The sequence below is a fragment of the Zootoca vivipara genome, chromosome 16, assembly GCF_963506605.1.
Source record: "Zootoca vivipara chromosome 16, rZooViv1.1, whole genome shotgun sequence".
Lineage (NCBI taxonomy): Eukaryota > Metazoa > Chordata > Lepidosauria > Squamata > Lacertidae > Zootoca > Zootoca vivipara.
In genome coordinates this window covers 3,192,336-3,205,292 of record NC_083291.1, presented here as the reverse complement: position 1 = coordinate 3,205,292, position 12,957 = coordinate 3,192,336, and the positions used below count along the sequence as shown (strand labels likewise).

Genomic DNA, 12,957 nt, shown 5'->3' with positions numbered 1-12,957 from the left:
CGACGAGGAACCATTGGTGAGCACTCTTTAGGTTTGGTCAGTCACCAGCTACAAATCCACCTAATAGTAATATCATCTAGCCCATATTTTACCACCATCTCTGCAAGACTCTTATGGGGGACTTCATTGAAAGCCTTACTGAAATCAAGATACGTTACAACCACTGCATTTCCCTGTCAGCCAAGCTGGTAACTCTATGAAAAAAATAAGATTTGTCTGACATGACCTGTTTTTGAGAAACTCTTGCAGGCTCTTAGTTATCACAACATCCTTATCTAAGTGCTTACAGACCGACTGTTTAATTATCTATTTCATTTCTTATAAAATCTGTTCTCTTGATCCACTTGGAAAGTCAAGCCTGTTTTTGTTCTCCCTCTTTCTCTAGGCTTCAGACAAACAAGTGTGATGACTTTTCAAGCTAATGATGTGACCATGGATTTATATTTGGAGAGCTGGTCAAGTTCATTTCGGGTTTATCAAGCTCATTTGAGCAAGCTTTGTAAAACAACACTTGATTGAGTACACCGAAGACACTTTGTTTATCCGTGTTGCTGGTCCCAATTTCTGTAGATAGAGGAAACACAGATGTGGTCTAGGATTTAAAATTAGTTTCCTGTTTGGAAGCAAACAATGTTACTTTTGGACCATTGAGAAAGCTTACCTTTATGAGATTTTCAATCAGACCAATTAATAAATAGCTAGGCAGCCAAGACCTCGCTGAAGGGAAGTGCTGCATTTTGAAACAAAACTGTAAATTTCAGAGTGTGCTGATAAGGTAGTCTGGAGACCGAGAAACTCTTGTTGTCTTATTATCCTTAGTATTGATTTAAGACTCACCACCTTGAGTCTTAGGTGAGGATAAATCTATTGAGTCTCATTAAAACCAGCATGCTACTGGAGCACTTGGTGTGTCTGGGACCAGTAAAATAGTTGGTATACATTTTTAGAAAATATTTCCTTTTCTTGAGAAGAAGAGCTATAAATACAGTATAAAATAGATGTCAATGAGTTTCCATAAACCCACTAACCTAAAATATTTGAACTGAGGGGAAGTAGTGTTGTGTAGCCCATCTTGATATTAGTGTGGAACTGAATGCCTACATCCAGTTTTTCCAACTTGGGATCATTGGTTAGACTGTGTTCCACAAAAACGCCTGAGATTCTGGAGATGTTTTCCATTGTAGTTTTGTCCGCCCCCGCCACTTAATGTATCCAAATGGTCCAGAGAGTGGTAGGGGATGATTTATCCCATGTTGATGGCCTTTCAGCCGATTCCCTGGTGGCCCACTGGAATGTGGAGTTAACCAGAGCTATTGACTGTTTGGCTCCGAAGCACCCTCTGATTGGATGGAGCCCGGACAGCCCCATGGTTTTCCATGAATCTGAGGGCAATGAAACAATAGTTGAGATGGCTAGAGCGCTGGTGGCCGATAACTCATTCTGAATCTGATCGGACACGAGTTAGAACTCAATGTCAAGCCTACCAAGTGGTGATAGTGACGGCGAAGAAGACCTTCTTCACTGCTTCTATTGCATCTGCGGAAAACAGCAGCAGGAGACTCTTTCAGGTGGTTCGTAATTTAGCAGAACCACCTGCTCCATCGGGGCCCAGTACAGGCTACATGATCTCCTGCAATCATTTTGCAAAGTTTTTTGCAGATAAAGTCGCTCAGATTCGGGAAGAGATAGACTCCGTGGAAGCAGGGCTAGGGCGGGAGAGTGCTAGAGTCCTGTCTAGTCAAGTTGCGTGGGATCAATTCCAATCCGCTACCTCTGAGGATGTGGACAGGCTGCTTGGACGAGTGAAACCAACCACCTGTCTCCTTGATCCTTGCCCATCCTGGCTTATAAAAGCTAGCCGGGAAGGGCTGGGCGATGGGCTCTGCAGGGTGGTGAATGCTTCTCTCTGTGTTTTGTTCAGAAGCAGGGAAGGTCTTCACCCTTGGTGTCTCTAGGTCAGGCTGGGAATGCCTCCCATCTGAGTCCTGGGGATCTGCCAGTTAGGGTAGACGATACAAAGGAAGATGGATTGATCATTTGACATGTATTTGAGTCTGTGTATATCACATGAGATTGCCAATCATTTGCCTTCGCTCCTGAAGCTGCAATCCCATACACATGCAACTGGGATTATGTGCCATTGATCTCATTGGGACTTACATCCGAGTAGGCATATATGTAGAATGGTGCAGCAAGTTTGTTGTAGCAGCTTTATTTCAATTTATATCCTATCTTCTTTTGTTCAAGGCAGCTTGCAGTAGCTTTTAAGCCACGGGATCAACTGTGACCTAATAAACTTGGTCTGTCTATGCAAATTCCATTATTTCCTAAATGATATGCCAGTGAGTCACATGACCTGAGGTTCTGGGCATATGGGCTATCTGACCAGTAATAGAGGTCATTGATCTTGCTATAAGGGACAATATATCATAGGACGTACATGCTGATAGGCTCAATGCCATTTGGAAACGTAGAAGACTTTTCCTCTGTGAATTTGCCTATAGAGTGGCTGACAAGTCCTTATCTAGTTCTTCCAGCCAGCACACGAATGCAAGGGAGACAGTTGTCTTGGAATACTGCACTTTTGATTTGTTAGGGGAATATAAAGTCTGTTATCTGGTTTCAGCCATTTGGAGGATGAAAATTTGTTGGGCCCTTTGCAAATGTAGACATTTGCATTGCTGGGTGGCGGCAGGTTTTGTTTGTTCTCTTAATATTTTTATCCAGACAAGTTAGATGGCTTAGACTCGAAACCTGATCATCTTAGTTGCTATGTATATAACAGTATACATGTGATGCAGGAAAAAACTTGGAAATGGTATTCTGTTATACTTCAATTAACAGAAAACTGTATTTATTTATTTTTTGCCAAATATTAAATAGAAACTAGAAAAAATCATTTGTATGCACACGCAGTACCCATCCATTTTCTATAACCCATGACATGTGAAACTGTACCCATCAAGCTAAAGCTGCGTTCATGTTTTTAGGACCAAGATAGCCCTGGCAGGCAAAAAATGTTTGTTGCATTTGTCTTGCTTGTTCCATTCATGAATAAAGTAGATGTGGTCTAATTTCTGTAGGAAATATTTGCAAAGGCAAAAGTCCCTTTTCTGTCCCTTTCCCTCTCCCTTCCATCCCTGCATTCTAGGAATCTCCAGCAAGATTAAGTTCCGGTGGATTCAGGTCCTTTCACATGCTGTCACCTTTTGTTATAAAAACTAGACCCACCCAATTTATATGTGAATCTGATAGAAATGGTTGCTTTTTGTCATGTTTTGTTTGGCCTATAGCCTTCATTGACTAGTAGTGTAGAATATACATTTCTGGGATACTGTAATATTGTTGCGAGTTGTTACATCTAAGGTAGTTTTAAGCAGAATAGCTTCTGTAGATTTACTTAGTGTAAAATATAGGTAAATATACTATAGGTAGTACACTACAGTTCCAATGTGAAACATTTTCTTTCTATGTGTTGATGAAAGGCATTGGAACTCTGTCTTAAATGAAATCTGGCAGAGTGGGATCAGCATTTACAAGGGATGAAAATGGTTTTAATTACTGTATACTGGTTCTCTGAATTTTGTTGCTAGATTTCACACTCTAGTAGTTGCATATTTATGAACACGTACTCTTGTTCATAATGACACTTTTTCTTAAATCTAAAATTTTTCTTAAATTTCTTAAATCTTAAAACAGCTTTACAATGAATTGACCATATGTTTTGAGAAACTCAAAGCAAGTGAGTTGGCGCTCCGGCAAAGTCAAGCTTCTCTCCAGAATCAACTACTTGAAAAAGAACAACATATCAGTCAGCTGGAAGAACAACTTCAACAGGCTCTCAGCTCTCTGTTTTCAAAACCCGAAAGTCCTTCAAAACAGAGAAAAGAGGTGAGAGAAAATGGTTGGCAAATAGTATTTTTAATTACTGGTATCCCACTGTCCAAGTGAATGACCTGGTAGATATAACACCATGCACCCATGAAACAATCAAGCACCAACTAAGTTAAGTTTTTCTGCAGCACTTGCATTATTATTGATGCACCCTACCTGAAGGAAACATATATAATCTGAAGGACACATTTATAATCTTACTATGCTTAGAAGTTTGTATTCTGTGTAACCATTTATGCATTAAGATTGTGCCGTGTAAGAAATCATATTACAATGTGCTCCTGTGGTTTACAGCTGAATTAGCAGAATAACACATCTAGCTAAGCAGATTGCCCAAGGAGGAAGTCAGTTATGCCATAGTCCCATGTCCCCAAATGTTCTGCAGAACAGGTTGTCTGCTGTTGAGACTGGGTGCCTGAAATATATCTGGGACAAAGGTACCCTGACATCAGGAGATTGATTTGCTTGCTAAGCTAAATCAAAGGTCTAACAGGGTAACTGGGGGAAAGTTAAGAGTGCACCAACGGTCGGTACAAGAAAGCAGAAGTGAATCTCCTCACGAGGACACAGATAGAAGGAGGGATTCTGAGGTGCTGTCCAATGCTCATTGGCTTGATGCTTAATGCAATATATGAATATGTAATATCTGATAAACCTATAAAACCCCTGGACACCCATTGACCGGGGTCCAGACTTTCTGAGGTAGGTTACTGGACCTTTATTGCTCAGCAATAAACCTTACTCTCAATTTCTCCACAACCGTGTTTGTGATTTTTGAGAACCCACTGAACTAAGGTTCCCAGGTCCCACGCTACATTATTATTATTGTTGTTGTTGTTGTTCACACAAAAAATGAGAACACAAACTACATAATGAAACAAAAACAAACCAATAACCCCCCTCCCACAAACACATTTAAAAGGCCATAAAATGTTTGATCAGCCCAATGCCTGGTTATAGAGAAATGCTTTTGCTTGGCACTTAAAGATATGTAAGGAAGGTGCCAGATGAGCCACCCTGGGGAGAGCTTTCCACAAAAAAGGCCTATTCCCATGTTGCCACCCCCCCCCCCGGACCTCTTGTGGAGGGGGCACATGAAGAAGGGCCTCAGATGATTATTGCAGGGTCTGAGTCACTTCATATGAGGAAAGGCGGTCCTTGAGGTATTGTAGTTCTGAGACATTTAAGGCTTTATGGGTCAAAACCAGCACTTTGAATTGGGACTGGAAATTAATTGGTAGCAAGTGCAGTTGGGCCAGGATCAGTGTAATATCCCCTTACTGTCTTGCCCCAGTGAGTAACCTGGCCATCGAATCCTGCACCAGCTGAAGTTTCTGAACTGCCTTTGGAGGGGAGGCAGCTCAACATATAACATGTTGCAGTAATCTAACCTAGAGGTCACCAGAGCATAGGTGACAGACGTTAGGCTATCCCTGTCCAGAATGGGGAATAACTGGGCCACCAGCCGAGTCTCGAGGGACAGCAAAGGATCCAGGGGTACCCCCAAGTTATTTACCCACTCCTTCAAAGGAAGTGTAACCCCATTAAGAGCAGGCACCCTCCCCTCTGGAGAACCACCCACTAACAGTGCCGCAGTTTTGTCCAGATTGAGCTTCAGTTTGTTGGCTCTCATCCAATCCATTACCAAGGTTGCACAGCTGCATAGTTCATACATAGTTCATATAGGCCAGAGAGTTCCACATTCCAATGGAAGACCAACTTTTTAAACCCTGCGGGTGTAACGTTTGGTCAATTAATACCACCAACTGGTTGATTACGCACTCTTCAATCCGTTCAAATGTGCTTCCAATTAATTGGGTAGCAGGCTTTTACAAAAACAATGCAAATCAAGAATGGACACTGTTGTTGGAGAGACATTTGACTTATTTTCCTCATACAGAAGGGAATGCCTTTTCTAAGACAGGACATTCCACCTGCTGGTGCTTTGTGATGGTGCAGAAATAGGCATGACCGGCATTTTGCTGTGAAGACAAACAGCAGTTTTCCAGGCTTAAAACAAAGAGTGCATATGTCCATCCCTGGCCATCCCCTAATATTGTTCTCCACCAGGGATAACATACCTGTAGCTTTCTAAGTGCTGCTGGATCCCAACTCCCACCTGCTCTAGTCAGCATGGTCAGTGATGATGGAGGTTGCAGTCTTTACAGCATTGGGTGGTGGTGGTGGTCCAGGGTTTCCATTCCTGACTTGCACCATCCTCTCCCTGGTCCGGTTTCCTGCCATTCCCCCCGCTTGAGTTGACCATGCTTAGCAGTACTGGTCACAAAAGGCAAACAAACTTGCTATTTCTCCTGAAATAATCTTGAAATCCTGGCTCAATGGGCATATTCCTGCATTTTTATTTTTTTTAAGGTAGTTATGGGAATTTAATGTAAAAAACAAAAAAATGCCTTTCCCTTCTTCAAAGTGGTCAGTTCTTCAGGTGAAATTGTGTGCCTCTTTTAATCAATTGTTTTAAACCCATAAGATTAATCAACTATGATTCTTGCCCCCGTCCTTCCTATTTCAACCCTGTCCCTTTGGAAAAAACCTAAACATTGAAATTTACTCAGCGGTTTGTGAACACATGGAATGAGTATTATTCATGTATTTATTTCCTTTGAGAAATGCAAATTATAATCCTTCTGCTGATTCAAATAATAGTACTTAGGATAATGTTCTTGAGCAATGCATGCACATTTTATCTTTTGTATAAGCACTCCTATTCTAACATGCGTGTGTGTGAGAGAGACAGAAAGAGTTATCATTTCTAACTTTCATTTCAGTAATTTCATTCACATCGCTAGCAAAATATTAGCAGAGACAGTGTTCAGCTAAATATGCTGTATACAAGGCTGATATTAAGCATTTCTGACCTTTGCCTCTTATTTATGGTTGCAGCCATGTGATTTTTAGCACCGTTTTATTTGAATTAGTAGCTTCCCAACCCTGCGACATGGTATGTTTGCATAGGTGGAATGCATAGACAATTCTCTATTGCAGGATGAGGAACATCCCATGTTCAAATAAATGTGGAGGGTCTCTGTGCAGTAACCATTTTTTTGTTAATAGTAACAGGGCTGCTGGGAGCAGTGCATCAGCAACATTATTGTATGTAGAAAGGTGCACAATGGGAAACATAGTTTGAAAAGTTTGCAAGTATTGGGTTTTACCACCTCTAGGAGCTGTTTAGCATGCAAGCCCCACCCCTGCCCTTTTGATTGAATTCTGTTATCCAATAAGAAGTTCCAAGACAGTTGCGAAGTGCCGCAGCCAAAGTTTCTGTCTTCAGGACTAGTTGGTGAAGCTTAAATGTTTATATGCTTAATAAGCCAGCAAAGCGAATATCCATTTCCCACTCAAAGCAAAGGCAAGCAGTAAGAATGGGAAAGTGCAGGGCTTTATTATGGAAACAGCAACTCAACTTTAACTACTCTATAGTGGCAGTGTTCATGCCGCTATCATAAAACTTAAGAACGTTTAGTAATTTTTTCCCCTACAATTATTCAAAATTACATTACCCTTACTGAAAACTGAATGGCTTTTAGTGGATTAATTAAACTGTAGCTGGTTTGCCATCTGGGTGCAGCTTGTTTAGCTGCTTTTCACAGAAAGATTTTTCACAGAATAAAGAGCATTTTTGTTGTTAGAAAGCAGCTGCTAGAGAATACTCTTTAAAATACAAATGATGTGTGTCCTAATAATTTACGTTGCTCTATGTTAAAAATAATGTGGTGGGAAAAGAACTTTTTTAACATCTTATTTTTGTCAGTGTTGCTTTGTTGAAACCATGGAGCCTCTTACAAATCAGCTTTTATAAAAATATTCACTTTTTTCCCCATTTGGGTTGCTCATGATATTGTGCTAAGAGTTCAGGGTTTAGGCTAGATGCAGAAGAGGAACGAAAAAGGAAGAGAGAATTAAGTAGATCTGATTTTATGGCTCAAGTGGTTTCATTAAATTAGAGTGCTGTGTGCTCCCGTTCATTAATGAACTTTTGCCATATGCTTTAACTGTTCTGGTCAATAGCTGATAAAGAGAAGCTTGTGTTAAAAAACAAATCTGGATAAAAATATCCCTGTGATGGGCTTTTATCAAAGGAGTTGCTTTGAATTCAGTAACTACTACTGAGGCAATATGGCTCACAATTTGCGACCCAAAGGTAGTCATACATTATTGGAATAGAGCCTACTGCGCTTCACATTACACAGATGTGAAGACCTGATTATAGCTGCTTCATAATTAACAGTGATCCGATTTGTTTTGTGGCATAAATGGTGCATGTGTAGAACATTAGCCATGGCACTCTCATTCAAATTCAACTCGAGGGCTCAGCGGCAGGCGGGTCACGAGCTTCAGGGAGTAGCAGCACAAGCTCCTCCATATGTTCTTGCGGCATCTTACTATGGCTATGAGTGCAAGATAAGTTCCCCAAAGAACCTAATCGTGTTCTGTAATTACAGTGCGGCTTTCTGCTGGCTAGAAATGAGGGAGAAGCTAAAACCCTCATCAGATAATTTGTAAATTACTTTACATGGCGGATGCCTAACTCAGTTGGTTTTCAACTGCTGAAATTATAAATAATTGTAACAGATGTGGCAATATGGCTGGCCTCCAATAAATGAGGCCCTTGATAATTTGGCCGACCCTTTGACAGGCCAATTTAATAAAATGTGAACAAAATCTTCTTGCTAATAATTTATCATCCCTTTTCCCAATAGAATAAATTTAATTACCCTAGCAGTTAACAAGGTCACACCCAGATGCCAAACTCAGCTACAGTTTTGATAATGCAATCAGGAATTGAGAGGTGATGACAGCGTTGTTGTTTTTTTCATTACCTGGCTTCACATAAACACAGGTGGCGTAGCTTTCTTGTCAGTTTTTAATAATTACAGGCTATTATGGAATGCATAGTTAGCAGATTGAAAACCACACTTTGGTGAATTTGTTTGAGTATGATTGAGATTCTAATGTATAGAGATGATAATATATAACAAGCGTCGCTCCTGGTTTACTCCGTTATTGTGCAAGATTTGATTTGTACTGGTGACAGAAGTGTAACCGTTTTGCAAACTTTGGTGTAGCTGGCTTATAAGGCTGTGTTTGTTAGCAACAGTAAGACGGAAGAGCTAACAGCACCTTTTCCTTCCTAATCAAACTAACTCTGCCTTCCCAAGCTAATATACAACTGTATCACACAATTGCATGCTTGTAACCCCAGAGGAAAGCTTAAGGTCAGCTTAAGGTCCGACTCTGCATATGAGGCAAGATGCTCCATACACAAGCGTTATTGCATTGGATTAGAAAACACAATCTAGGTGTCAGTGTGCTGAAAGCAGAAAGAGTGTGCAAAATGTACTTAAAATGGCATGGAAAGGCGTTTCCTTGCAGTCTCTGTAAAGTACCCACTGCAGTCAACAAAATTGTTTGAAAGTCTTCTCTAGCACTGATAATATGGTCAGCAATATGTAGCTCAGTTTAGCGTGAAATAAATGCTGCAGTTTTGATTTCAGTGAGGCTTTGGAAAGGGCTTAGAATGATAGTCACAGACAAAAGTCCAGATGGCACCCCACACATTAACATGGGGCTTTAAGCTACAACAGAAAGGTGTCCAAGTATTGCCAAACTGTCTGGCATGTGGGCTCTGGATTGTGGCCATATGCAACAATCATACAGAATTCATTATGAAGTCAGAGCTCTGTGAGTTGTGTAACCCCCCCCCCCTGCTTTCTGTCTGCATTGGGCATTCTTCATCGTGGACATGGAACATTCCAAGATCTAGATGAAAATTGGCTAGGCTCATCACATCCTGATGTCTTTAGGCTCAATAAGGCTCAGCCCTGTTGTGTTATGGAATGTTCTCATGGTCTATAAAGTTGTGGCCTATAAAGTGATGGCTGAACTCCTTGCGGCTTCCCTGATGAGTGCCCCATTTCTCTGAAAATTCTGCATTGCCTTCTAGGAATTGTAGTGTGATCCCCATCCTTCTTGCCTTGTTTTCACTCCATAGTACCAACCTTGGTGGAGTGCACCTTGAAAATTCAGCCTCCCCTAAATTCAGTGTTCATTTAAAGGTGAACATATCTAGTTGTACCTTCTGGAACAACAAGTAGACTGAAGCTAGCCATCCTTTTATATTTGCATTTCCCCCTGAAATCTGGTGAACCGGGTTCGATTCCCCGCTCCTCCACATGCAGCTGCTGGGTGACCTTGGGCTAGTCACACTTCTCTGAAGTCTCTCAGCCTCACTCACCTCACAGAGTGTTTGTTGTGGGTGAGGAAGGGAAAGGAGATAGTTAGCCTCTTTGAGACTCCTTAGGGTAGTGATAAAGCGGGATATCAAATTCAAACTCTTCTTCTTCTTCCCTGAATTTCACAACACAATTATCCAACCTAGTAATGTGCACAGAAATGCATATACTGGGGTAAAGTATGCATACAATATTTGGGGAAATTGCCCTGCAAAAATATGTATATTGGGCAAAATGATACACTCAGATTTGTATATTAGCAGAAAATCACATTCAAATCCTGATGAGGATGTGCCTATGTGTTTCAAAAAAATGCAAACTGATATGGGCATGTGGAGACCTGAACTTAAGACTGGAAAATGACAAACCAAGCGAAAACAAAATTGTCAGATTCTCTCCCCTCCTAATAACCATATTAAGGGCTTGCAAGACACAATAGAAGTTAAGAGTAAATAATTTCTACACATTCCAGCTTTGCAGATCACCTGATCACCAAATCTGATTTATCATTCTGAGATGGAGAAGAATTTTGGGGGGAGGAGGGGAGAATGGTACACAACTTACATTATAGCTGGGCCTTATACTTTGAACAGATACATGCCATGCCTGGTAATTACAAATTTTGATGCTATTCCTCACTATATAGTGTAGTAAATATTGTTACAATGTTTATAAAAATTGATTTTCCTTCGAACTTGCTAGCTGCACTTGTATGAAAACTAAGTTACTGCAGTGTTAACTAAGAAAAACAATTAGTGAGATGTTTCCTTTTATCTTAGCACAGTTAGATGATACAATGCATCTCTATATGTTCAATACAAACTTGTCATGTGAGCTGCTCACATAACTATATGTATATTTCTTGTTAATGTCATTTCCTTATTAGGTTGATTCACATACAGCCTACCATTGGTTCACATGCCCCTGCTTCCCCTCATGCACTTAGATTCATAGATGCAATTAAGAGCCCTTATGCATCTTACCCGTGCCAGGCAGGTGCCAACTTTGAAAGTCAAGAGTATATCCAACCAGTTCTGGCAAATCATCCCCATTAGTCCATCTAGTCTTACAAAATGCAGTGTGATCATAGGGGCTTTATTTTTGAGGCAGATTTTCATGTTGTAAAATGAGCAAGTAGGAGAATTTTAATATATATATATTTAAAATTGCAGTATTCTACTTTGAGCTATTAGGACAAGTTGGCATTTTTGCACTGTGAGAAAATAAACACACACTTTTGACATTTGAATGTGTATTTCTCTTGGCTACACATTGGATTGGATCCAGATTGCCTTCCATGGATAGAAAGACTCCCATCTACAGATCCAGTGGAGGGATCACACTAAGGGGGGTGGGGAAGCCCTCAACATGCTAGAGCCACACAGGAACTTCAGAGGAAGGAGGGAATTAGCAAGATGGTGGCTCAGGGAGAGGGGCCTGTTACCTGCTGGTAGATACAGTATAGTAATTCGCTATAGTCAGGTGCATGGAGTTCATTGCAGGCAAATGAACCCATTTTTTTGTTTCAACTCGAGTGCCAAAATGTCTTGGGCCAGCCCTGCAGGTTATTAATTTCTTTTGCAGGCTAGTAACTTCATTTTTTTCTTTTATATTTTAGCATGTTGGTAGCATTTGTTGATTTACAAGGAAATTCTAATTAAATATCCACTTTTGCTGCTTAGGCATTTGAGCAAGTAATCCAAATCTAAGTTAAATAAACCTTAAATCTTGCAATGTCTCATCCAGTAGCTGCTAACAGAGTTGTTTGGACGTAGCATGCTAATAAGGAAAAAGTTGAAGGGCAAATTCTGCAGTACATGGAAACATTTGACATTTGTATAGTCCATACCTGTGTGCAGCAGCACAATTCTGTACGCACAAAAATGGTTTATGGATGCAGCCAATAATGTCCAGATTAAAATCTGCCACAAATAGAGAGCAGATAAAAGTGAACCAGGTCAGAGGAACCCATGACAAAGAATGAGTTTAGAAAAACAACCCCAAGTTAAGCAGAACTAAACTGAGGCTCGCATAATGATTTTTCATATGCTACAGTGGAAGTAAGTGCATTGCCCAGCTTCCAACTAGTAGGAATAATTTATTCACCCATTTTCAATACATGGTTGTCAGACAGGGTTCCATTCATGGAATCATAGAACTGTAGAGTTGGAAGGGACCCTGAGGATCATCTAGTCCCCCGGCAATGCATGAATATGCAGCTGTCCCATACAGGGATTGAACCTGCAACCTTGGCATTATCAGCACCACACTCTCAGATGCTACGTCTTCTGTCTTGGTGCTGCACAAATCCATATTGAGAGTAAAGTCTCCTTGTGTAGCCATTTTTTTTTTAATTTGCTTGATGAGGGAATTGGAGGTTGCTTCTGCAAGCCTAAGACTTACTTCCAACCCTTGAGGTGGGCTGGGGAGCTTGGAGTCGCTTGATAGTTGCTAAGGGTTTGACAAACCCATTTGCTGAGGCATCCACACTTGTCACCTTCTGGTTTTGTGTTTCACATTTTATCATGTTTTCTCTAGAGTTGGAATTGTAATAATTGGCTACATGGAGAAGGTTTAGAACTTTTGCTAGCAAATATGTTAGAATTCTGTTACACATTTCATGGTGAATAATCCCAAGGCTCCCATGGTATATCTATAAGTTTATACATCAAAACAACACGGATTCCTGTGTTTTGGTGATGGTTTGAAACTTCCAGCTGATAAAAGCTGCTATGCTCATCTTTTGAGCCATGGTGAGGGGTGCATTATGAGTGCATCACACCAGCATTCTAATGCCTTTTTTATTTTC

At 40.6% G+C, this 12,957-nt stretch overlaps 1 protein-coding gene across 3 annotated transcripts in view; it reads left to right on the top strand.

Moving 5' to 3' along the window:
• Positions 1 to 12,957, top strand: part of CNTLN (centlein) — a 176,674-nt gene that overhangs the window by 55,113 nt on the left and 108,604 nt on the right. For all 3 annotated transcript variants that reach the window (XM_060268842.1, XM_035140510.2, XM_035140509.2), the window contains one exon: positions 3,700 to 3,891. In XM_060268842.1, the coding sequence (XP_060124825.1) occupies positions 3,700 to 3,891 (192 nt within the window). The remainder of the gene's footprint in view (positions 1 to 3,699; positions 3,892 to 12,957) is intronic.